At 40.2% G+C, this 27,350-nt stretch overlaps 1 protein-coding gene across 14 annotated transcripts in view; it reads right to left on the minus strand.

Annotated features, from left to right (window-relative positions):
- Positions 1-27,350, minus strand: part of MAST4 (microtubule associated serine/threonine kinase family member 4) — a 568,580-nt gene that overhangs the window by 39,986 nt on the left and 501,244 nt on the right. For all 14 annotated transcript variants that reach the window (XM_058730754.1, XM_058730743.1, XM_058730735.1 and 11 more), the window contains 8 exons: positions 25,072-25,229; positions 23,011-23,086; positions 20,700-20,909; positions 16,247-16,348; positions 13,494-13,626; positions 10,564-10,631; positions 7,531-7,616; positions 245-453 (listed from right to left, as the gene is read on the minus strand). In XM_058730754.1, the coding sequence (XP_058586737.1) occupies positions 245-453; positions 7,531-7,616; positions 10,564-10,631; positions 13,494-13,626; positions 16,247-16,348; positions 20,700-20,909; positions 23,011-23,086; positions 25,072-25,229 (1,042 nt within the window). The remainder of the gene's footprint in view (positions 1-244; positions 454-7,530; positions 7,617-10,563; positions 10,632-13,493; positions 13,627-16,246; positions 16,349-20,699; positions 20,910-23,010; positions 23,087-25,071; positions 25,230-27,350) is intronic.

Consider the following 27,350-nt stretch of genomic DNA (forward strand, 5'->3'; position numbering starts at 1 on the left):
TATTAAAAAAGCAAAACCACCATTTTCCAAAAAGCACTAATTTTCCCTTTGTTATAGTAGAGCAGGCACTTTACAAGCAATTATCAGAAGATAATGACTGGGAAGACAGCCATCTCAGTGCCTGGCTTCAGTTCCTAGGTGGATACAACATTGGGTAGCACAACAGGGAAAGCCTCAGCTGCACAAAGGAGCAAGCAGCTTCTGGATACAGGGGTCACGTTCTGTGTGTCAGAGGCTGATGTACCTTCCACATATTCCATGACCATGCAAAGGTGGCGCCTTGTTTCAAAGGAGCAGTACATGCTGACAACAAAGGGATTCTCTGCAAAAGTCAGGATATCCCGTTCCACAAAGGCCTGCTGGATCTGGTTTCGGAGGATGAGGTTCTGTTTATTGATCTTCTTCATAGCAAACCTCTGCCGGGATTCCTTATGCCGAACAAAGTAGACTGCCCTGAAAAGGAGCATAAGAGTTGGAGTTCACGGGAGGTGAGGATGCTTCTGGGTACAGGAAACCACGTGATCGTCAACATTTTTTTACATTCACAAGGAAGTTGGAATTCAGCTCACACAAGCTATCCTAGCAGCTACATACATTCCATTCCAAGGCAAAAGCTTACAGCTAGGTTTATTTATTTCTTAATCTTTCAATAAAGGTAATCGGCTGTACATAAGGCACCAAATTCATCTTCATGGCAAGGATGGAAATGGACAGTTTCCAGAGTGAGCTATTTCCCAATAGGTAGCTGATGTTTTCAGTTTTTCCACAAACAAAATTCAGTATTTAAGTCAGAACAGGAAAAGAATTAACAAAAGTACACACATACCATGACCTACATCCTTTCTGGCGTTAGATATATGTCATTGACTATATGACTAAAACAATAATTTTCTATATGATACCAATGATATCTGAAAAAAGGACCAAAGCTTCTTAGGGTAGGTGGCTTCCAGTTTGAAGGTAATTTACTCCCCATGACATTTCCAGATAAATGATAAGTGTGTACTAGGTCATAAAGAGGCTGTCCTACAACGAAGAGACCTCAGCATGATTTACACCTATGCCTGTTTTAACAGAAAATTCCTCTCCCAACATAAAAGGGGACCAATAATACACTGCATTTCCTTTCCGTCCACCCCATGGCCAAGGTGACAGCCAACTTTACTGTAAAATGACGCTGCACCGAATTTCTGCTGCAAGACTCACTCAAACACTCTAGAGAACCAATTCTGGCTGGGGAAAGACAATGGACTCCCTGAACCTTGATGTGGAACAAACAAGTAAAAAGAGAGGAGGAGGCTTAAAACCTCACCTGGAAATGATAAGCAACAAGAAAAATGTCTTCGATCAGCTCATTTTCTCTTAAGTTACTCCTCACTTGTCATTATTGTGGAAGAATACATTTGAACTGTTAGGAAATGCTCAAATAAGTAATAATTTACCCAAACAGCAATCATTCACAGTAAAGTATTCCAACGTTTGCCTCCTAAAATGAGGGATTATTCTGAGATGCCTATCTCACTATTTTCATTGTTCCTAAAAAGAGAATGTAAGGGCGACTAGAACACTCTAACTCCCTGCTGAACCAAGATGTCAGGGTAATCCACTTCTGTAAGTCTTAGCATATTCAATCTCAGTTTAACTGGTATTCACGCATTTCGCTCAAGTGTTCAACTAGCAAATCGCTTTTCTGTCAAGTATGTGTACGTGTATCTTTGTCTTATTCTATCCATCTTTCTCCTTCACTTGCAAAATCACACATCATTTTGTCTCTGTTCAATTTTTTTTTTCTTTACTTTTTTTTACTCCTTATTATTTCTTTGGTCTTCTCTTCCTTCCTTCACCATATACAGAAAATCTCTTTTATCCACACGTTAGATAACCAACCCAAGGAACAATCTAGTGCTGTTATTCCCGCTGTACAACAAACTAACAAGGGAGCTGGGCAGCTAACGCCTTCCACAGGGGCCATGGGTCTTCTTCAGGACGCCAAATGCTGGGGCTCCCATCAGCTGGGTTTATCTCCACACCTGTTTTTCTGGTGAGGCCTCATATCAAGATTAACTAATTTCAACAAATATTTAAACTGATGAAACATGAGTGTGAAAAGGAAAAGCTCTGTTGTTCATTAAAAAACACACACACACACAAGTGGGATGCTTTGGAAAGTACGGATAAATGTGTTAAACATGAGTTACCAAATAAAATTCCTATTTTAGTATGGGTGAGAAGGTTTTCTAAAGTTGACAAAATAATACAAATCTAGATTCCTACATTCAGATTGCTTCAAGTTCTTACATTACCTTTAAAAGCAGTGAAAAGTGGAAAACAAAAATGATATATTACAAGTGTGGTTTATATAGGCTATCTTAAAAAGGCCTTATATCAAAAGACTAGTAGGCTTGTCTGGGTGGCTCAGTTGGTTGAGTGTTCAACTCTGGATTTTAGCTCAGGTCATGCTCCCCGGGTCATGGGATCGAGCCCTGTGTTGGGCTCCACATTGAGTGTAGAGCTTAAGATTCTCTCTCTCTCTCTCTCTCTCTGTCTCTCTCTCTGTCTCTCTCTCTTGGGGCTCAGTGGATTAAGTGTCCAACTTTGGCTCAGGTCATGATCTCACAGTTCCTGAATTTGAACTCTGCTGATAGCTTGGAACCTGGGTCCTGCTTTGGATTCTGTGTCTCCCTCTCCCTCTGCCCTGCTTATGCACTATCTCTCTCTCAAAACTAAGTAAACATTTTTAAAAAAAGAGAGATTCTCTCTCCTTCTGCCCCTCCCACTTGTGTACACGCACTGCAAAATTAAAAAAAAAAGACTAGTTAATTTACACATATTTAGATTACGTTAAATTAAAATGTTTACAGAGTGCATCTTTTTAATTTTTTGGTGTTTATTTATTTTTGAGACAGAGAGAGACAGGCATGAGTGGAGGAGGGGTAGAGAGAAGGAGACACAGAATCCGAAGCAGGCTCCAGGCTCTTGTCAGCACAGAGCCCGATGTGGGGCTCAAACTCATGAACCATGAGATCATGACCTAAGCTGAAGTCGGACGCCTAACCAACTGAGCCAGCCAGGTTCCCCTACAGTACGCATCTTTTTAAAATGATTTCCTACTCTGACTGACTTCTAAATTAACTAACCAACGACTCATTCTTTCTAGGTCAGATTAAAGGCTTTTACAGTATTTTTCTTTTCCCAATGCTGATTGGGTGAAATCAAGATCCTCCTCACCCTCCCTAAACCTTGAGCTTCTCCTAGAGAAAAGCTGGAAGGAGGACAGACAGATATTGAATCAGATATAAGGGAGCACAGAAAATAACCTCGTTTCCTCAGAAATAGAAGACAAGCAATGGTGAACACATATTGTTATGAGGAGGAATTTTTGAAACAGAATTTACTTTTTAAAATGAAAATTAGAATTTGAAATGTTGAAACAAATAGTATGTTTAGATAAGCACTTGCCTATGACTGACAGTCAAGTGGAATACAGCTTACTTTCCCTTTCTTCTTTGAGTATTTACTATTGAGTAGCTATAGTGCTGAGGGTCCTCAGACATGATACTATGAACTTCACTTTAGACTGTCACATAGCTGGCATTAGATTTTTAATCAACCATCACCATTTCTTCCATAAACAACTGCTCAGCAATATGTTTATGAACAGTAGGAAGTGGAGAAGGAAGAACAGAACTGTCTAAGACTTAATGAAAGAACAAAGTAGCAAGATGCCTCAGGTCTAATTTGACCAGCATCCAGACCAGGTTTCTCAGTGGTCCTATGTGAAAAAGGACTCGTATCTTTATTCCCAGATTTGCAATTTGTAAAACTTGATCTTTTTGCTTTCCCTTGCTATGATGTACTTAAAACAATCAGTTAATCCCTAGGAGAATTTACCTAAATCAACTGAAATTAATCCTATAGGTAGCTTGAGACATCACTGCCTCAGGACACACATATCTTGATCAAGTTGCAAAAGTCAACTAGGCTTCTTAATTAGAATTTGCTGTAGCTGGATTTCTGCTTCTCTTATATTATTCAGTTTTTATAATACCATACTGCTTTAGGACTATTACTCTTAATGCTGAAATCTATAAATCTCTTTGTTTAGTACTAACTGTTGTCTCTCATATACCTTTCCTCCTTTCCTGTAAGTTCATATTCCAGATCTACTTAAGTCAGTGGAGAGGAGAGACAGAGACTGAAAGAGACAAACAGCAGCCAGCTGACAGACATCTAACGCCGCTAATCACAGGTGTAAACCAGCCAAATTCTAACACTGGACTGAACTGATTCAGCCCCACATTTCCTCGCTTTCTTTGAAAAGGCTGCTTCTGGGTCTCTTTTCCTACACCGACCTGCTTTTAAAGTAAGAAAACCCAAGGGGGTGAGGCAACTGTCCTCTGTGAGCCAAGCTTTACTCATTCCACCCATGCAGAACTGAGTAGTGAGAGGGTGGGGAGAAATGGAATCAGAAGCTGAGGGATCTAGAGCAGAATGAATCAGTCCTCTCGGGAGTGTGAATGTCTGATGCGTATAAAATTATGCTTAAGTCTGAGAGGCAATACGTGAATCCGTGCGAGCAGATCTGTACGTGGGAACAAGAGTGCACGTGTTAGAAAAAAGGCTACAAGGAGAGAGGGGTGGCCATCAACCCGCACACATGGGTCTCATGGCTTTCTTAGGTAAATGACCCCATCTTTTGAGGGGTAAAACAGACTGATGCACAGCAAAGCCAGAAAGTAAAGCAGAGTGGGAGATGTCATGCCTTTCAAATTTAGTCTTTAAAAAAATTTTGTTTAAATGTTTCATTTATTTTTGAGATAGACAAAGCACGAGAAGGGGAAGGACAGAGAGAGAGGAAGACACAGAATCCAAACCAGGGTATAGGCTCTGAGCTGTCAGCACAGAGCCCCAAGCAGGGTTTGAACCCACGAAATGCAAGGTCATGACCTCAGCCGAAGTCGGATGCTTAACCAACTGAGCCACCCAGGTTTGGACCTCGTTTTTAAAAATCTTTTAAGTCAATTTTATTCTTTCACTTTGAAAATATTCAAAGCTGTAATTGAAAAATCCAGGTGGAATCACGAGAAGAAGGCCTTCTATACCCAATGAACATGGCTCTAAGTTGTAACAAGAATACTGAGAGAAGGAAAGAGCACTGTTTAGAATTAGCACACCTGTGGCCATCCATGCATCCAAGCTTCTCTTTCCCCACATCTAAATGGAAATAATATCGACACCACCCAGGGCTCTTGCGAGAAGACAGTATATATAAACCAACACGGTGCCGGGCACACGGCAAGTGTCAGCTCTCTACGAAGTGGAGTTGGCGTGAAGGGACATCTAACTTCCAGTCAGGGATCCGAAACACGTAACGTGGAGAGAAGGAAACTGGATGGTATCAAATTAGCAGGTTGGCTTCATAACATGAACCGTCACTAAGTATGATGCGGAGAAAATGCTGATGTGTTAGAGCCCCTCCTAATGAGAGGGTTAGTTCCCAGGCCGGGCAATTTTCACAAAGTCGAGGCATCGGTGTCACTCTGAGCCACGGATGCTGAGTGGCAGACTGTGACACATGTCAAGGAAACCTCCAAAAGCCCCAGATCATCTACCCAGTGTTCCACTGGAACACATAAGCTTACAGTCAGTCTCCTGACTGGGTGGACCAATGGGTAGAGCCCCATTCAAATTTTGAACTAAAAATAATTAAAATGAAGGGGAAATCTGTCAGAGATGTAATGAGAGATTAAATCTGAGAAGAGCAAAAGAGGAAAAAAGTTTTGGCTGATGGGCAGAAGCTCCCACAGGCAGCTTGTAAGCCCATTAATGGCTTGGCCTGCATTCTGGGTGTTTAGTGATTCACAGCTTGTTTAACTTCTTGTATATTCCCAGCCATTCCCTGAAGTGTGATATACCTCATCTACTATACAGTGGTTTAATTGCACTACAAATGAGTTTACTCAACCAATTAGAACCCCAAATAGTGCTAAGATATATGCCCAAATTTTATACAAGTGGTGCTTCACAGATCATCTTATTCTAGAATTCCACTGCCAATAAAGTCTACCAGGGCTCAAACCCATAGACTCATTAAATCTAAATTCAGTCTTTTCCCTAATGAAGGAAGAAATCCTCACATGATCTTGAAAACTAAAACGAACTAAAACCAAATAACAAACAAATGAAACTCACAAACAACTCTATACCCAAATAGTTTCCTTAGGGGGACAAGTTTCAAAGGACTGTTGAACAAAATAAAATATTCTAAAAATAAAATATCAGAAAACATTTATAAGCGACATCAGGAAATACACCATTTGACATAATCCTGAAAATAAATCAGTGAAGCACAGGAAGGACTCACAAATATTTAAGCTCTTCACTAAGTTAATGGTGTGGAAAATATTAGGTAAAAAAAAAAATCGTAAGGAGAAACATCCCTTGTGGCGTAACAGAAATCGCTTTTATCTCATCTGCTCATATGTGTGACAAATGGCAATAAATGTCTATGGGATTGTTTATTGCTCTCCAAATACAGATGGAATTGAGATTAATACTTAATTAAACTAGAGCTCTTGGGCTGTCTAAGATGGATCAGGACACAATATGTGTATTAATTACCCTTCCTGTTTCTAAGGAACTCAGAAGGATCTTGTCACCATTGACCCTACACTGTGAGAAGAAAAGCTTATGTCTATGAAAATGAATCAAGAAAGGGGCACCACAAGGGCGCCTGGGTGGCTCAGTTGGTTAAGCGTCTGACTCTTGGTTTCGGTAAGGTCATGATCTCACGGTTCGTGAGTTTGAGCCCCACATTGGGTTCTACGCTGACAGACGTATGTTTAGAATTCTCTCTCTCCCTTTCTCTCTCTGTCCCTCCTTTCCTCTCTCTCTCTCTGTCTCTCAAAAACAAGTAAATAAAACATAAAAAGAATTAAAAAAAAAGAAAGGGGCACCACTAATGTGATCAGAGTACGGACATCAACTGAAAAAAAAAACAAAACCTTGATGTGATATAAAGACTAAAGGAAATGAACTGCTCTAAGTTTTCAAGCAGTCTTTTTACTGCAGTACTTGTCTCACAAGGTTGACTGGTGGTAAGACTGCAAAGTACTGGTTAATTCTTAAGTAGTAATGCTATATAGGAGTGTAAATATGTTTAGAGATAAAGATTATATATATCCAGAGGTAGATGCGTGTGTATGCCTATTTACAACCAGGAGTAGGCACGACAGCACTCAAAACAGTGGAATAAAGGAGGCAGAAACAGGAATTTATATAAAAACCTTCCATGACTTCATAAAGCCTCCTTCTCCATACCTCTAAAATAACTCCAGGTCACTTGATACGTTTTCTTGATGGAGTATCCAAATGAAAAATGATTTTGGCCGCACATTATAGCCACCAGTGAAGGAGCGGTAATCTGAAAATTCAAGTCCCTAATGACATCTATTTGGCCTAAAATAAATGTGAAGAATACATTACTCAGGTGTGTTAAGATACAATAGAGAGTTTTCTTGAATTACTCACCCATAGGCTCCATTGCTAATCAATTTAATCGTTTCAAAATCACTTTCCCGAGGTTTCCTTTGAAGTTTCAAGGAAGCATTGGAGCTCTTGGAAACAAAATATGGAAGTTAGAAAATACCTGAAAACTCCAGACAATGACTTTAACAGCAACATAAATAATATTAGCGTGATATGCTCCAGTTTTTTAAAAAATTTTTTTAAACATTTATTTATTTTTGAGAGACAGCGTGAGCAGGGGAGGGGCAGAGAGAGAGGGAGACAGAATCTGAAGCAGGCTCCAGGCTCTGAGCTCTCAGCACAGAGCCTGACGTGGGGCTCAAACTCACAAGCCATGAGATCATGACCTGAGCCGAAGTCCGACGCTCAACTGACTGAGCCACCCAGGCACCCCTAAACTCTGGTGTTTAATACGCTGAAGTGCAGTATTGCAGCCAAAGGAACCTGAGAGACAGCTTTAAAGATCAATGCCGCACAGCAGTGCTGATCCACTACTTCTCATGACAGAGCCTCAGTCTCATGTACGTGAACCCCCATTTCTGGGAGATGAAGGCACCAAGCTTTTGAAAATTTCCAAGTTTAATTTACCTTTGTAAACTATTCTTGTCAGCCTCATCCTGGTGTTTTCATGTTTTGAGACTTAAGTCCAAAACGTCAAGCCTTAATTCAGGTTTCAGTCACCCGGGAAAGAACGGGCTGTTGTGGCTCTACATGAGCTGATGGATACATGAACTCTGGTCTGTCCCTGGCCAGAGAATGTCTGTGTCCTTTCTGCGGTACCTTTTGTTTGGAAAAGATAGTCGGCAACAAAGACGCTCGAACAGACAATCCGTGTGCCTTTCTTTACTTCCCTATCATTATTCTTACGAGGCTTTAAATATCTATTTTCAAAAAGATAGCTCTTTAAATGTTGAGCTCAGGGGCGCCTGGGTGGCTCAGTCAGTTAAGCATCAAACTCCCAATTTCAGCTCAAGTCATGATCTTGATCTCCTCCTGGTTTGTGGGTTCAAGCCCCTCACTGGGCTCTGAGCTGTAAGTGTGGAGCCTGCTTGGGATTCTCTCTCCCTCTCTGTCTCTCTCAAAACAAGTAAATAAACTTCAGGAAAAACATAAAATAAAAAGTTGAGCTCAAAGGAAAACAATAAGCAAAGTGTTATGTTTTAATTCTCTCATACTCCATGTATCTGAGCATTGAGAGGGTGAGCAGTGACAGCCTCTTTGCGTCTCCTGTGGAGCCCAGGATTCCCTTCCTATTATTTTAGAAGAAATCCTATGAGTCTAAGGTACGTGTCACCCTCTCCAAACCGAGGCTGTCATGCGCTAACATGCTGTCCCATTCATCTTTTGGAGACTTAGGTACATAGCTTTCCACCTTCCTCTCTGGTCGAGTTCTCTCACCATCCTGGATGACTTCCGTGTCCCACAGGTAACTTACCCAACACCCTGGCCTCTGGGCTACTTTAGTTGGTCAACCCAACAACTGTTTCTGTCCTCTATTTCCCCTTGGCCTTTGGCACAAGTCTTAGGTCCAGTCATCACTGTTAACACCCCATCACAGAAAATGTAATTCGGGACAAGGACCATGCACTTGTTCCACTATTCCACTCTGATGGGTCCCCAAGCTTTGGGCTGTTCAAAGCCCACCTGTCTCATTAACTTTTCTGCATGCAGGTGACCTCATTCATGCCCACGGATGATTCCTATGTCATTCAGAACTCCACCCAAAACTATCCCTGAGTGTCCCAAAATTCCACACCATATATATAGTTGCTAGTTTGATGGCTCTTCGTGACTGTCCCCCCCAAAAAAAACTTAAATCTAAACCAATTCAAAATTGTAACAAATATGATAGAATTAACAAAAATAATTATTGGGACCCCTGGGTGGCTTAAATGGTTGAGCTTTTAAGTGGTGATTTCATCTCACACTTCTGAGACTGAGCCCCAAGTAGGGCTCCCTGCTTAAGATTCCCTCTCTCCCTCCCTCCCTCTCTCTGCCCCTGTCCCCACCCCATAGGCACTTTCTGTCTCTCTCAAAAAACAAACAAAACACCCGCCAACTATCATTTATTTAGCATTTAGTAGTGCGCTGACCTAACCATCTAACACAAACTATCTCATTTAATCTTTTATCTTTTTTTTACAGAAGAGGAAACTAGGCACAGAGATTCCCACAGCTAGCAAGAGGTACGGCCAGCTTTCAAATCCAGGCAATGTTACTCCAGAGCCTGGGTTCTTAGCCCCCAGGCAATACAGCTACCTCTCTTTTCTGACCACCCCCAACTCGCTCCAGGCTGGTTCCCAGGATGACGGCATCCTGAAACTGTCACCTGTCCCACTGCATAGTCTCCTGAGTGGCTTCCCTGTGGTCACCCCTGTGTGTTCCCCTCACCCCATCTACTGTCTGGACTGTAGTCAGAAGACTGGAAGCCATGACTCTGATTGGGTCATCCTCCTGTCTACTTGTCTCCACCCCACAAACACACCCATTTCCTCCAAAGTTCACCTGCTTCCCACTGTTCCTTGAAAGAAAAGATTTGACAAAGATGAGCAACAAGGACCTGTATGTCAGGTTTTTACCCAAGCTCTCCAATCTTTGTGGTCTCCTTGCCCTTGCTCTCAGATGCACTCTGCTCCCTTGTGGCACAGTTTTTGCCCAGGATGTTCCCTGGGCCTGGAATGTTCCCTCTGCTCCTTCTTATCCTAGCAACTTCTCATGCCCCATCTCCTGCGCCATTTCCTTGGGAGATCTTATTGGACTGGCAAGACTAAGGTCAATTTCTGTATGTTTAGTAGCACATGGCCCTTTTTCATCATTGATCTTATATTCAAGTTTAGCATTTTTCTTTTTTCATGCATGATTTCTTTTTATTAATTTTTTTCTCTTTGAAAAAAAGGACTAAAATTATATGCTTACTGCCTTGCACATAGAAGCACAATACATGCTTAGTGAAGAGACAAAGTAATTAACACACTCCAAATCTCCAGATGTTGATAAACAGAAAAACCAACATATTTCATCAAGAAAGACACTTACACTCACTGATTCATCTGTTTCTGGTGTTTCTGCTGTCCCACTGTCATAGTTTCCCAACTGAGCCATTTCTAAATTAAAAACAAAACAAAAAAAAAGCAAAGTTTAAGAAAAATACAACAATTATAACTAGATAAGAAGTAATATCTTTGATATTAAAAACACTTTGCTCTCTACTTCAATATACCCATGGGAAAATCTTAATCAAAAATGGTAAGAGCCACCAGCTGCCGTTTTTGAAATTGTTCATTATATGCCCTTCTATAGAACCCTATTTCTTATGAACACCTAGACACGGGTACTTGAGAGCTGGGGTTCTGCTTCAGCTAGCAGGATTCAGTAGTCGACACAATCACCATGGGGTGGGGTTGGGGCAGGTGTGTGTGTCAATGATTATTCTTATGATAGGATTCTCAAGACAGGCAAGTCTTCCCAGGCTCTGAAAGGCATCAAAGATACACTGACCACAGCTCAAAGATGATTCTCAACTTATGGCTGAGCATTCCTTGCTCCATTTCTTTCACATCCACTGAGCAATATATTATATATATAATAACTTATACATAAGTTATAGTTTTTAGTTACCTATTTTTGTATGCATCTAAAAGGAGTGCTTAGGCTCTCATTTCACGTATTCATATTCTTATAATTATAATCATCCTTTTTGGGAGAGATTACACATAAAAGATAGGAAGCAAAACAACAATGGAGTGTTGTCTCCAGATAAAAATTAATAAACTCCAGAATCTACACTAAGTGAAGACTTAGTGTAGACTTCGGCTACCAGTAGCCGAAATTCAAGACTAAAAATGAGCTCAGTACTAACTACGTGCTTCCTTGGTGTCATTCCAGTGATGTCAACATCCTCTCTGACTAGGACCTTATATTGTTGGACTGGTAGGTGAACCAAAATGTGTTCAGTTGGAGGGATTCTCAAGGAAGAGACTGACTTGAATATTGTTGGAATAAAAGGGCAATAGTAGCTAACATTTATTAAGCATTACTGTATCCTGGGTAGAGAAATAACTCACATAATCCTAAAAACATCTCTATGAATAGGTACTACTACCCTGGTCTCAGGGAAAGAACACTGAGGCACAAAGAGGCCCATCAACTGCATGGTCAAGGTCACAGCCTGCAGGGCTGGTCCCGGGGTGCAGACCTGGGCATTCCCACTCCACACCCTCACTCCAGACTTTCAAAGGTCAGGCTGTAGGCCTGTTAGTGCAGATGCTGACAAGAAGGGAAACAAATGGAGACCAGATTTTGTAATAACAGCAGGCTAAGTGATATTAAATCGATTAAAAATGATCCTCAGATCTGAATCAAGAAAACAAAGTGTCAAGAGTTAAAAACACAACTCCCAGTGATAAATTTGCATTACTAAACATAAAACTGGTCCAAGATCACTATTAAAATTTATTTAGAGTCTCTATAAAGGTACACAAATGGGCCTCAGATTATTCACCTACCAAAGTTCAGCCTACAGTGTTATTTCCCTCCAGGTAAGAAAAGTGTGAAGTGCTCACTCGCTCTACAATTCAAGGGCTGAAACAACCTTAACTCTACCAGCGTGAACAGTCACTATAATATACTTTGACAGCCTCCCCACTCCAATTATTTTCATAAAAAAACAAATTAAAAGATGGTTCTGTTTTAAATAGGATTTCTGCTAAATAACTATTATCTGAGAAATACATATTATTTGCAAGCAGTGGGTAGTAATGGAATGGAACCAAGAGTCAGCTTTTGAAGCAGGAAGCTAAGGCATCATTTTGTAATGCCTGAAGAGATTTTTAAAACTCATCTAAATACCATTAAACATCTGCCCTTTTTATTTCATTGATTTAAACCATTTCTGAAGACTCATGATTCAAAAAGGTAAAGATGGTAATTTAAAAGCCATGGGGAAAAATCTCTCCCCAGGGAACTTTTCAGAAAAGCAGCCACCAGTCTCTGATAAGTGATGAATCTGTTGTGGTATTGCTTTCAGTACAGTATAAATTTATCTGGCATTATCTCCCAGTAATGCATGCATCATTTCACTGGAAGCAAAGATCGGATGGCCGTAAGAGCAAACAAAGCAGGGGAAATAGGAGAGCAGGGCAGAGAGCAGCAGGTTCCCTGGCTTTAGATGGGAAAATATCTGTGCCAACAGTCACCATCATTACAAACAATTTAGCAAGATAAACACTGTTTGCAAATTCAATTTAATGAACCAGGAAGACAATTTTGAATAGAGGAGCCTATGATTGTTTTTGACTCTTTTTAGGCAGTATGTAACTCAAGTGTTTTAAATGACCACCCCAACAGTAACGAGTAGGAAAAGGTAGGGGGCTGCGGGGTGGGGGTGGGGGGTCATTTACCAGTATTAGATTTTTTAAAGAACCGCTAACAGGGTGCTTAGTCTTGTGTGTATTTAATAGCATAAGATGTATTTTTTCATCTGAACCGACCACAAATGCTTTCATACGCTTTAAAAAACATTTCCCCCCCGACGGACATTCCTGTATATTATCATTTTTTTCGTGATTTTTTTTGTTACGTGCAAAAACAGATCTACCAACACTGCGCCCGATCTATATCTATCATCAGTTGCATTACTCCCCAATTCCTTTAAATGTCACTTTTAATTTAATTATAATTAATTTCTTTAGCAACATCTTCAAAAGTACAAGTGCACTTGAGGAGAACCCAACGGAGCTTTGCTGGAGAAAAAACAGAGAAAGCTGAAACCGAAACCCTTTCAGGACACTCTGGCATTGTCAGGCTGACAGGCCTCTAGGATTTCAAGGCCTATCCCTATACTGCAGGTACAACACAAAATAGGTCATGTTCACCTTTTCTTGTGGCAAAAGTAAAGAGCTGCTAAGTTCTTGTATGAAGTCACAGAGCGTAGGCAAGTAAAAGGCCAGCCCAACCCAGGGACTCACCTTCCAAAGGATCCTTATTGAGCCCCAGCTGGCTAATGATGTACCTGGGAATGTCAGTTTTAATACCCTGTCCCTCTTTGGCATGGCCTTCGGCTGCTTCCAACAGGTAGTAAAATTCTTCAGGATCAAATTCCTAGCAGAAGACAAACACAGATGGAAACTAACTTGAGCCAAAATTCTCTGAGGTTTTAGTGCATCAATTCCTTTCACAGTAACATTTGCTGGATATACATGGCTGTGGTTTGTGCAGAAAGGAAGCAAATGATTTTAAAAAGTATATAATTCTCACCTTGTATTTGAAGCCTTTCATATTCTGAGGCAGTACATTTAAGTCCTTGGTAACTCACAGAACGACCACTTCCAAATTCCTCATAATGTAACTTTGGAGGTTCTGTATATGCTCCATTTAAGAAATCTATCTCATTGGAAATGAACAAGTCTAACATTTAAATTATGCTTTTTGATTAAAACTTTAAAATCCAGGGGGCGCCTGGGTGGCTCAGTGGGCTGAGCATTCAACTCTTGATTTTAGCTCAGATCATGATTTCAAGGTTCGTAAGGTCAAGCCCTGCATCGGGCTCTGCGCTAATATCACAGAGCCTGCATGGAATTCTCTCTCTTCTCTCTCTGCGCCTCCCCCTCTTGCTCTCTTTGTCTCTCAAAATAAATAAATTAAAAAAGTAAAATTAAAAAAGTAAAATAAATAAAATAAAATAAAATCCAGAAATCTTATCCAGAAGATTCAGTTTCTCCTTCTCCATAAACAGCCACAAAAGGAGCAATGCTAGAATATATATTCTCAAACGTTTTGCAGGAAACTCCATTAGTACAGAGGTATCCAAAAACATTTTTTAAAATCTCAATATTACCATTTTATCAGTATATCCTAAAGTTAATACTCCCGTAATGTGAAGATGAAGAAAGAAAAATATGAAATTAATGTTTTCGATTACCAGTGCCTATTTTAAAAATTTGGTAGCACATCTTACTCATGTATTTTACTCCCTTTGGCTGTTACTTCTAGGATGGAATAAAAATCTTTAGGATTCCATCACTCTAGATGGATGCCGTGGGTTTATGTGTCGTAAACAATTATGTTTACGGACTTAAATGACAGTTGCTACTTTCAGTCGTATTTCCTAAATGTTATCCCCCCAGGATGTTACCCATTTTGATTAATGCCTCAAATAGGCAACTTTAGAATATCAGCATTTCACCTGAATTACTCAAGGGTTTCTAAAGTCTATGTATAAAGAAAGCTCGCTGTAAAGAGAGTAAAGCCAAAGGAGCGTATACACTCAGTGCCCTTTCTGTAAACCTACAATGATACACAGCACAAGCCTGAAACAGTAGGTATAAGACCAGTGGTTGGGGAATGTTCCCTAAAACTCTAAAGCTCCAGTTTCAACAGAGCTTCAAATAGTGTTGAAAACAGCAACATTTTCAATTCTACTTCTGAGCTCACTCGTTTCTATCTTTGATAGGCTATACTTTTACTTTTTCTCTTCTGGTGTGGAGCGATGACTGAAAAAATTCACTTCCTCTTTTAAGGCAAGATTGTCTACTCACGTATCTGCTGTTGTCCAGAGAAACAGGTTAGAATGCTAAGTGGTATTTTCCCTCAAATGAAACAAATGTAGGAAGTCCACGCATGTGGTGCATAATTCAAAAAGTACAATGCGAGTCACAGTACAAAATCAGACTTCCTTTTGCTGGCATTTGCCAGTCACACAGTTCTCCTCCCAGAAGCATCCAGAGTATTTTTCCCCCTTTATCCTTCCAGAGACAAAGCCAAATGGTGCTTTTGATTCTGTGGTTCTAAGGGTCCTGGCCACTGATGGAAAGACCTACTCCACCATGCCCCGCCCTGTCTCAAGATTTCCCTTCTCCTGTGACTCTCAATGCACTGGTATATTTTTTAGGGGGCAGTGAACATTCCACTATTACAAAAAAGCTATGAATTTTAATCAAAATAAGGGCAAAACCCTAGCAATCCCACCCTATACGTATGTGTGTGCATGTGTAATACCGCAAAGCTGTACTGCACGGGGTACAAATATTTCTGAAGTGTTGCAAATACTTTAGTGACTAGCAGAACTTAAAAGTGAGTGTTGATACAGTGCTAAGCCCCTTAAAACTATTCTCAGGCTCAAAGCTTCATGTGTGTTCACAGTGTGGACTCAAATTTCAACCAGAATTACATAAAACAAAAATTTTTAAATAGGAAAATGACTGACAAAACGAACTAATCTCTGAAAGTCTCACTTCTTGAGGTCTGTATGAGATGCTGGGGTACTTGCCCAAGCTGGTTGCTGCCTAGCATTTATTTCTAACATGCCACATTTTAAAAACAGATGATAATAACTATAGATTATTATATATCATATTGCTGGTGTCCCTTTCTCTGCATCTTGCTAACACCAAAAAAGTAAGGCTCAAAGTGTTTTAAATTAACTGTCACCCAGTATCTATGCTAAGGTTAACAAGCACATTAGTTCATGATTATCTTTCACATTTGACCAGAATGTGATGGGATTATCACTGAATACAGCACAAATCCTAGAACTCTTACTTCAAACCAGAAAACAAAAATCACATCAGGATGTCCTCATAGACATTCACAAGTTGTAGTTCCTGCTGACTCTTTCCATTTGACTCTAGTCTTCGAAGCCAAAGAAACTGAAAGTTTCTGATGGTCACTGCTTTCCCACAGTTAACAGTAAATAATGGAGTCACATCTAGGGGCAACTTACCAGACACTCTAATAATCGAGCTGGGCGGGCAATAACAATTAGGATCTTTCGAACCAGTTGTTTAATAAATGCCAATTCTCCACTTTCTGAACGATCATGAGCCTACAAGAAAGATGATACAGAGTTGCTCTATTCAGTGGAAAAGGAAATCAGCAAAGCACACTAATTAGATAATTACAAATCTCTGAAAATTAAGTGATTTAGAAAATACCTTTCACAGACAGATAAGCGGACATTATCTCTTCATAAATGGACACTGTTAAAATTCTTTACCTACAAAATGGCTCTATTAGCTAAATTTCAATTGCATAACTTTGATCTATTCGGTGTGTAAAAATCAAATGTTAAAACTCGTAATGTGAACCATGAATGATGGAGAGATTAAGAGATTATGATGCATTAAGTACATGATATAAGTGGAGTGGGAGGCTGATAAGGGACCTTGATTTACCAGATAAAGCAACTTTAGCTATGAAATGGCTAACACAGTGAAGGGCTGCTTTTGTTATGCTGGACATTTAACACAGTCATGAAATATATTTTACACGTGCACCATGATTAGCCTACAAATTTGTTATTTACGACCTGTAAGAAGTGTGCACTGCTGATTTCAAATGTGAGGGAGATAACGTTTATACGTGGATATATTCATACCAATTTGATTTTGCATATTGAATAAATTATACCTAGGCACTCAACTCAGTAAAATTTGACTTTAAATCTTTTTAAATTTTATGTTATCGTGTGCCTGGGTGGCTCAGTTCATTGAGCATCTGACTTCGGCTCAGGTCATGATCTTGTGGTTGACGAGTTCGAGCCCCACGTCAGACTCTGTGCTGACAGCTCAGAGCCTGGAGTCTGCTTCGGATTCTGCGTCTCCCTCTCTCTCTGCCCCCCCCCCCCCCCCCCGCCACTCGAGCTCACTCGTGCTCTCTCTCTCTCAAGAATAAACATTAAAAAAAATTTTTTTTAACTAAAATTAATCAGTTCATTCCTACTTCTTACTTCTAAGAATTATCAGCTATAACCAAAGCCAGAACATACAATGGGTTGTATTAACTCAAATAATATTTTATATACTAACATTATTGGGGAGGGAGGAATTCTGTTAAGACAACACCAAACAAAATCACACAGCATGAGAAGAAAGTTTCCAGGCTGCCAAGAGCAAGCGCCAACACTAATGGATACCCTGTGTTTAGATTTTAAGTACTGGCTGCTACAAAAAATACTAAGACCCATATTTGAAAGTAGGTTATAGTTTCCTATGGATATTATTTTCTTTGGCTAAATACACCTAAGTGAGAAAACAAATGGAGACATCAAGCATTTCATATGGAACAGACCTAGACCTCAGGACTTTAAAAAGCCATCAGTTAAATCAACCTGCTCAAAGCCATAGGGGGACCTTGCCTGGGTCTACAAAAGACTGACAATGGGGAAAGTGGCCAGGAGATACCAGGCACACAAAGTCACAGCTGGGAACTAACAACAATTGCATCCTGTGGAAGGTAAAGGAAATTCCCACAATAAGGACTCCATCTGAAAGGCACAAGCTTCCCTGTGACTCTTTAGCTCCAAACTCTGGAAGGACACTGTCAATGTCATTCTGAAGATAGTTTTAATTTTCACACAAGGACTGAAGAAAATGTTTATCCGTGAAGATAAATAAGACAACCCAACAATGCTCTTCATACCACAAGTAAACACGTTTCTCTGCTCAAAAGACAAATTTCTCTAAATATCAACAATTATATTATGCTATATGGCATATTCAGATGATTTTTGAAACCCAAAATTTTCTTTTTGTAATTGCCATGAAACAATCTGCCAGGTCTATTAGACAGAAACAAAATTAAATGTGTGTGGTGGGGGGAAGGGGGTGGCAGGATTTCAACGTAAACAGCTTTGGATATTGATTCTATCCCTTTCAGGGAAAGCCTCTGAAGGAAAGAAAAACACAGGACTAAACTAGTAATTATGGTAACATCCTGGGACAGAACTGTGGAATTAAGGAAGGAGCATCTCACAGAGACTGACTACAGAGTTACTCCCTTATCTGCCTCTTCTGTTTCAAAATGCACCATTTAACAAATGTCATTTTCAAGATATTCTCATAGCAAGTAATATGCATTGCGTTCCTAGCCTTTTTTGGGGGAGCTGTTGGATTAAAAGGAACAGCAGAAGTGAATTATTTGACAATAAATTGTAATGAATCAAGCATTTTGACATGCATATACACATATCTTCTTTCTCCTTCCCTCCTTCCCTTCCTTCCATAATTACTGAGGAAGCAAGTATCAGCCACAGTGCTAGGCACCAGGGAGTTGAAGACGATTGGGATGTGATCCATGTTCTTCAAAGAGCCCTCTTTGAAAACCCAAAACAGAGCACGAAACTGCACTATGGTCAATGTGCCATCTTAGGGTTTTTACTTATAGGCAGAAAGGAGCCAGTGAAGAATGTGATTAAATAAATGTTCTTACAGCCACAGAGAATTAAGAATTTGGGAGTCAGGACTACGGTCTCAGTGAACTGTCCACGTGGAAAGATACTCATTAGCCAGGCAGACACATGAATCTGAAAGCTAAGAGCTGCTGGTCGGAGATACAAACAGGAAGCCATTAGAGTTCATCGGTCTTTAAGAGAGCCAACAAGATCACCAGAACAGAGGGAGGAGCAGTGGGCCACAAATCAGATGATGGGAAAACTAACTTTCAGAAAACACAAGTTAGAGGAAGAGCTCTTGGAAGAAGCAGAGAAAAAACACAAGCACTAAAAATATCTTGGGGCTCTTGGGTGGCTCAGTATGTTGAGCTTCTGACTTTTGATTTCAGGTCAGGTGAAATCTGAGGTGATGATCTCATGGTTTGTGGGTTCGAGCCCCACGTCGGTCTCTGTGCTGACAGTATGGAGCCTGCTTGGGATTCCCTCACCCTCCCTGTGTCCCTTCCTTACTCTCTCTCAAAATAAATAAACAACAACAACAGAAGAATTGAAAAGGAGGGGTGTTATGAAGAGAGAAAAGGAAGATATTAATATTGCTGAATATAATAATATTCCAGTAAAAGAGAACTGTTCCAGTAAAATGTCCAGAGGACAAGACAGTAAGGAGGACAGTGGACTTCAGGGAGTTAAATGAGGGGAGGTCAGAAGCCATTCATTCAAGAGTTCTTCTATATGCCAGACACCACACTAGATGAACAAAACAGACAAAATCCCTGCTCAACACAGACACCTATGCTGGGACTGGTCCCTGAGCTATTACCAATCTGTGATGACACAGGTACCATAATTGAGTGCAAGCATTTAGCAGCTCTTACATTTTTAACATTTCTTGCACACCCAAATGCATGTTCCTATAAATTTATTTTCATTTTAATTTATAGGAGAATTAGCGCAAGACAAATTGGAAATTAACAATGAAAAGCAAAAACAAGGTATTCAGCCCCCTAAAACACTCTGAGAAACACTGCCTTAATGAACTACAATAGGGTGAAATATGAGAAATGGGCACAGAGTACAGAAAACTCTGTTGGGATGTCTGGATGGGAAAGAAAAATAGTGACTTCTAGTCAGAGAGGCATCTTCTCATCTTGCCAGAACTCAATTCAGTAGGGGCAAATACAGATGAATTTCTAGAAAACTAGGATGCTAATATTTTCTTCCAGTTCCATGCAATTATTTACATATTCATGCTTAGAAAAACAATCTATGGTTTTTGCTGACATGGGCATAACTTACGCCCTATGGGGTAGAGAAATACAATATATCTAAATATAGAGACGAAATAGGTTTTACTTGTAGGCTGTGGCTGATCAATTTCAGTCACAAGAGCAGTATACGCATTAATTCCATTCTACCATACACATTCCTTCCTGCCCTGGGTGTTATCAGGAGCTACGCATTCAAGTATTAGACCTAGACAGGTACCTGTGTTTATCGGTCTTTTGGAAATTGGATATTTTGTTAGAAGAGGAACTGACACTAATGAGAATTTAAGTTGCCATTTACTACCCAATACCATGTGCAGGTTAATTAATAGGACACATGGCCTGGAAGGAGCCAGCAATTTTCCATTTAGCTTTTCCAGATATTAGAACTAGATAGCATCATCAAATAACGCACATGCACTCAGGCAATTTATAACTTTATGGATGGGGTGGGGGGAAAATCACTGCCTGAAAATCCCTTACAATCCACTTATCCCAGAGCCATAGATTGTTGGGTCCCAAGGTTCCTGTAAAGGTTATTACATTAACTTTCTATTACTACTATAAATGATGACGAGAATCAATTTACAGCAAGTAGCAATCAGTTTTTTCTTCTTTGCTTCCCTGGAATATGAACTCTATCTCATGGTTACAATGTGTAAGCAAATGCACTCATGAAATTTTTCTTTTTTCAGGGGAAAAGCAAAACAAATCCGAAAACTTTATATGGTGGTTCATACCTCTTGCAGCAATTTATCTAATTTGTGTTGTAATTCAAGGAAGTATCGTGAGGTGATGAGACCCTGGTGGGATTTATCCAAGCAATCTCGAGCCAGTTCAATAATCTGATGGTGAGTGAAACTGAGCACTCCATCTGCTAGAGGAAGAACGTGGTCAGGAGAGTAGCTGGTGATAATTTCCTTCAGACGTTCTTCCATCTGAGCCGTGGCCTATTTAGAGAAGACACGCACACACAGATGTAAGACGACAAAACACACAAGTGGACAATTCAATCATCACGTTTAGTGAGCATCTTCAGACACCTCCACAAATTGTTAGTTTCTAGAAACTACCGGTGTATATACATAACATCATTACATACTTGTCAAAACCCACATAATACGCACCACCGTGAGTGAACCTTAATGTTAACTATGGACTCTGGGTGATGATGATGTGTCACTGCAGGTTCATCGACTCTTAACTGGTGAGGGATGCTGAAGGGAGGAGGGTGTGAATGTCAGGGAGGGGGCTGGGTGGGCATCAGAGTATACAGGAATTCTTGGTACTTTCTGTTCAATTCTGATGTGATCCTAAAACTGTTGTGAAAAAAGAAATCTATTTTTTTTTTTTTTTAAAGCAGCAACAGCAGCCTCAACAGCTTTGGATATTGATTCTATCCCTTTCAGGGAAAGCCTCTGAAGGAAAGAAAAACACAGGACTAAACTAGTAATTATGGTAACATCCTGGGACAGAACTGTGGAATTAAGGAAGTTCTTAATTTGAGGTATACAAGGGAAAGTGACTACCCTAGGGTGATAATTGTTTTTTCTGTCCTATCAAATATAAGATGGTCTATAAAGGCTTCTGCAAGTCAAACAATACCGTGAATTGTTATGCTTTCGTTTTAGATCTTGGGCTATTTCTTTCAGATGGATGCTCAAAAATATCAGGTTATGTTTTTACCTATTCAAAACTCAGACTGCTGCTAGAATTCCATAGGATAGGCAAGAGTTGTTTTGTTCAGTAGGTTATAATGTACCAGGAACAAGCATCTTACATTATCCTTATCCTTCTCTCAAAAAGCTGTATCACATGTAAAAAGCCAAGGAGATTCCCTAGGTAGGATAAATAGAAAATTTCCTTTCCAACCTTCATTTCATTCTGTGATGCCCTACTGCCTAATCAGTATCCTTTGCTTATATTGTCTATGAGGGGGCGGGGGTTTCTCTTGGCCTCCTGCTCCCCTTCTAAAATCCTAACCAGCATTAACTACGTGAGTCAGGACCTATTTCCCTGGTGAGCAAGTGACATGTAATTAATAGCTAAGACAGCTTTAATCAATGACATCAATGTCGGGTTCATTGCAAATAATAAGCATTTTGCTACTGGTTTATGAAACCAGAGATTTCCTTTCGTTTTCTTGCCTGGGGCTATACAAGTAGTGGGGGGAGGAACAGGAACACAATGGAAAGACTGTCTTCTCCAAAATGTGCGGGAATACTAGTGCAAAGGCCGTGGATACTAGGTAACAGGAACCATCAAACAGCAGGCTTTTGCAGCCAGGATGTCTGGCAACAACTCTTCGACAAGTCCTCCCTGGCTCAATTCGCATTCCTTTTGCAAGCCCAGTGGGGAACACTGCAACTGTACCCTCCCTTCTAAATTAATAGGGGAAGACATCAACTTGCTCAAGAGATAGGAAGTCCCAGAAAAGAAAAATGAGGTTGGGGCGCCTCCATGGCTCAGTCAGTTAAACGTCCGACTCGATTTTGGCTCAGGTCATGATCCCACGGTTCGTGGGCTCAAGCCCTACAAGAGATCTGGGCTGACAGCGTGGAGCCTGCTTGGAATATTCTCTCTCTCTCTCTCTCTCTCTCTCTCTCTCTCTCTCTCTCTCTCTGTGTGTGTGTGTCAAAAACAAACAAACAAAACAAAAGACATTCACCACATACTACTCTATAGGTTTCTAACGAAGTAAAACAGTTGCTGCCTGAGGATTCACAATGGGGCCCAGATTAGGGCAGAGGGAACATGAGGGTCTAGAGGCTCATTCTCCCTGGGGTGCCTCATCAGGCCTACCCAGTGGGTGGGACAAGCAGCAGGATTCATTTTAGAGGCAGCTCACACAGCAAATATGGCTAGTCCTCAGCCATTTTTTAAAAATGTTGAGTGATTTTACTTTTTTCAGAAGCTATGGTGCTGTTTTACACAAGCCCAGCCCATTACTACTAGACTGGACCATTACTTCCCGTAACAAAACCACCTTACACACGCTACACCCAGGTTGCCTGTTCGTTGATGCTAGGCATCTTCGATTCAATTCATTACCTTTGGGAACCTTTCTTTGTAGACATGGTTCATCATAATTATTTCATGGTCACAGCAGGCGGGAGAACGTCCGGGGCTGCAAGCAAAGCAAATTACCCTTTTAAACTTGCCTCAGCATGAAATGAAAATAAGTTTTTTATTTATAAACAATTGGTTGGATCAAAAGGACTATACAACCTTCGTAAGAGAAGTGTATTAGGCGATAAACTACAAAATCAGTCATTAGTACGTACATACATACCCACACATGGTGACACCCTGGAGAGGATTTCAGAAAGGAAGCCTAAGAAATGGAATGCCACAAAATAATTACAGCTACAATGCAAAACTAGTTCAGAAACGTTCTTAAATTGAGTTTATATTCTGTACGTAGGATGCATTTGTGTCGTTTTGGAAACCAATTAATGAATTGCAATATAAAACAAAATAGGATCATTATGAACAGCAACATCTAGGACACAACGAACAGGGTAATTTCACACTTTTATTGTACACCTGAGCTCTGCCGTGTACCACTGAAAAGGTCTCAGAGTCTCCCGTGGCACAGGTGTCGCCACTGAAATCCATTTTCTGGCCTAGCAAATACCTATTTGGGATGCTGAGGTAAGCACTTTGGACAATATGAAAGAGAGGCAGAGAACTGTTGTGCGTTTTCATTATTTCAATAGCAGTTCGTGTGTGTTCCTCGTGGTATACAGTCGTGCAACGTCAGTGCGAGTATTTACATTCCAGGAAGAACATAGCCTGCACCAGATACCCAAGGAGCTCCTTTCATAAAACCATAAAATGGGCACCCATGTGGTAAAATACAACGCCTTTAAATGAATTCGTAAAATTGGTCTTTTATTCCCTAACTCAAAATAATAACTCATTCCCAAATTATTCAGCGTGGCTACATTTACTATCAGTTTATGATGCTAAATAAAAAAACTACAAAGCGGGGGGAGGGTACCTGGCCGGCTTGGTCAATAAAGCATGGGACTCTTGGTTTTAGGGTTTTGAATTAGAACCCCATGTTGGGTGTAGAGCTTACTTTGAAAAAAATACAAAGGGGAAAACCCTCCTCAGGAAACTCAGATGTTCAACTGAACACCTGACAAACTATTTTCTTAATAAAATCTTAAACAGGAAAGTATTCCAACTCTAGCGTCAAGATATCACACTGCGGAGACAAACTGCCTTGAGCGTCCGGCAGAGAAGGACCTGTCACCCGGCTGCTGGGACTGTAGAAGCCTTCAGCCATCAGTCCCTTCAAAGATGGCCTCAGATGCAGCCACCCCATCCAAGCCACGTCCTTGCCAGGGTGCTGCACCCAGGGACTGAGGTAGGGATAAAGAAAAAAGGCCACTTGGCCCAGAAGCACAACTCTGACAGGTCATGCCATCCCCGGAGTCCCCTGTGGAGTCAGCTGTGTGACGGCTTCATTTGCCTCTGCCCCATTTTGCTTGCTTGCCTTCTTTCTACAAGTATAAATCCTGAGCACTCCCTACTAAGCATCCTGAACATAAATCTGTTTTAGAGTCTGCTTCCTAAAAAAAAAAACCGTAAGAGATACCAAATGTCAAAATTCAACGGAGACAAACTCCTAACAATGCATTCATGTTCCTGGAAAAAAGTAAAACTCATGATGTGAAGAAAAAATGAAAAATAGGGGTGAACTTTTATAATGTGGAATCTGAACGAAAATCCTCTATTTTTGCTGTCCTTCCTTTTTAGCCAAGCTTAACTCTCCTAAAATAAGAGCATTAAGTGCTCCTACACCACAATCAGATTGTCTTGGAATTTCCAATGGCAAGAAGGCTTTATAGGAGGTCCCTTTGGTCCATCATGATTACTGCTACTATAGCAATTAGCAAATTGAGAGAAATTGAAAGAAAAACAGTAAGATGCCTTTCAGTGGTAATTAACAACATCACGTAGAGATGGGAAAATCACTCTCTATTTAGAGAAGTTCACAAATCAATTAACACTGAGATGAATGGGACCACCCAAAGGCTTCCCTAGAAATGGTTAAAAACAGATAATCCAGTTAAGTAACATTTTTCAATCAGGTCCACACACCTCAGACTTCGGGAACGGGGGCGCATGGGGGTGTTCCTGCATCTGTTTTCCGTGGCAATGCTTTCAGTAGTACAAAAATGTTTTGACAGGAAGTGCAATTCATCTGGCGTTGGTTGGTATGGTAACTGATGCAGCTTCTCCTGGGAGGAAGAGGAGGACTACGAGAAACCACAGTGAGGTTAGGGGACCACCTCAGTAAGAAAGACAAGTGAATCTGCGAGCAAAGCAGTGAACCTAGGGGAGGGACATCACCATTTCATACTACTGCCTTTTCATGTTAGAACTATAATAATTAGTGTCTAAATGTGTACCCTTGCTGCTTTCTCTGAGAGGTCAAAATGCTTTCTATATTTCATCTCAGCTGTCTATGAGACCATTTCCCAGAAGATAGCTTCCTCTCTTGTAGGAAACTCAGGCTCTGAAAATGGGCAGGATCCACTCAAAGCCACTGTAAGAAAGTGACAACCAGAGAACCTGGGCGCATGAAATGACAGATTAGTTCTCAACTGAGTATGGTACCTCGCTCCTACCGCTACTCACAATCAAACACTGTGACTTTCAGGTGAGTAACATAAAATGAATGTTAGGATGTGTGATCACAAATAAAGTAATGAGAGACCTTCCTTTACAAAGCATGCTGCCCTTTGACACATCAGTATGTGCCCTGCGTAAAAAGGGGAAGCGATGAAGAATGTACTTTTCTCACCAATGTCATTGTTTTAAAAAGCAGATTTCTCTGCCCTTTTTTCTCTGGCTGACACGTTTTTTTGTTTGTTTGTTTGTTTGTTTGTTTTTAAAGTAGCTTCAGTAGTGCTGAGTGTTTTTAGTCCCTTGCATATAGATTTGCTTTTTGAAGAACGTCACTCAATAGTTATGAGGACAACGTAATGTACAAAAAGTGAATAGCTAAAGAACAGTTTTTAATCAATATAAGAATTTTAACTCTAAAGCAAACAGACTTTTCTTTTTGTTTTTCCTGAGAGGTAAACTCAACAAGCACTTCTCAAAGCAAAACAAAACAAAACAAAACAAAACAAAACAAAATGGAGAAGTTTTTGAGCAACAGAACCATGATTGGAATAAGCATATTTGTAAAGGTAACACTCATTTGAAATCTCAGTTCTAGCAGGTTTTTTTTTAAACCTGTCATTAGGTTAATAATACACTTCATAAACACTGAAGCATCACAATGAAGCAACCCTAGAAATTAATGACTAAAGCTTAAAAATGCCCTCATACCTTGAAATTATAAAACACCTTATAAGTACATACTGAGACAAAGAGGAATTTTTATAATGTAATGAGACTGTTTTATAAGCCATAAAAATGAGAACGCTACTAGAAAGAGTAATGAGATAAACCAAATCTCCACTCAGAAAGAACAGGCACAGTCTTAAACACTTTTCAGTAGGAAGAAACAAATAAGACACAAACCAAATCAACTCCAGAAATCAGGAAAAGAATTATGAAATCACTGCAAGCAGGAGAGATGCACTAATGATAAAGTGAAGGTAAGGAAAGTAGCAAATAAAAAAATAGAATTAAAAATCTATACACAGGTCTCAGAGGTAAATCGATATGCGCAATTCTGTATCCAAGATTTCAAAACCCTAAAACCCTGAAGGTTATTCATAAGTTTACAGTAATCCTTGTGATGGCATGGCATCGACCGGACTGATTGGAAAGCTATTTAAAATATGTATTTAATCCACTTAGTGTGACTGTTGATTCAAGGCTGCTGCAGAAATATTAATATATTTGATTATGCACTGCTGGCCAGGTGCTGTTGGGCTGCTATGTACAGTACAGGGATCATGCTACTTTTCTAAAACATGAAAATTAATTCCAAGACTCACTGGGCTCTAGAGTTTCACATAAAGTATCTAGGGCCTGTACTTGCATGGAAACCACACAAATCAACTTCAGGAGAGTTAGTTCCCTCTGGGGAGGCAAGGAGAAGAAAGGGATTGGATGGGAAAGGCTTTCTTTGTATCTTTAACATTTATTAAACAAAATAACAATTTATTTTAAAAATAGCCATAGCAAACATAACAAACTGTTACAAGTGTTGACTCTGAGAGGAAAATTTTGTGGTCATATCAAATACCCAGCCACTGAGCTGAACTCCGTAAGTTATGTGCCCTGGGTTTACAGAATATGGCAAAATGAACGATGCGGTGGCGTGAGTGAGGGTTATAACCTTAACACTATTAAGAAAGCGAGGAGGCAGGGAGGTCCTCCGGGAAGAAAGCCTGTTTCATCTCAGGTGGAACAGCAGT

This window comes from Neofelis nebulosa, chromosome 1 (genome assembly GCF_028018385.1).
Source record: "Neofelis nebulosa isolate mNeoNeb1 chromosome 1, mNeoNeb1.pri, whole genome shotgun sequence".
Classification (NCBI taxonomy): domain Eukaryota; kingdom Metazoa; phylum Chordata; class Mammalia; order Carnivora; family Felidae; genus Neofelis; species Neofelis nebulosa.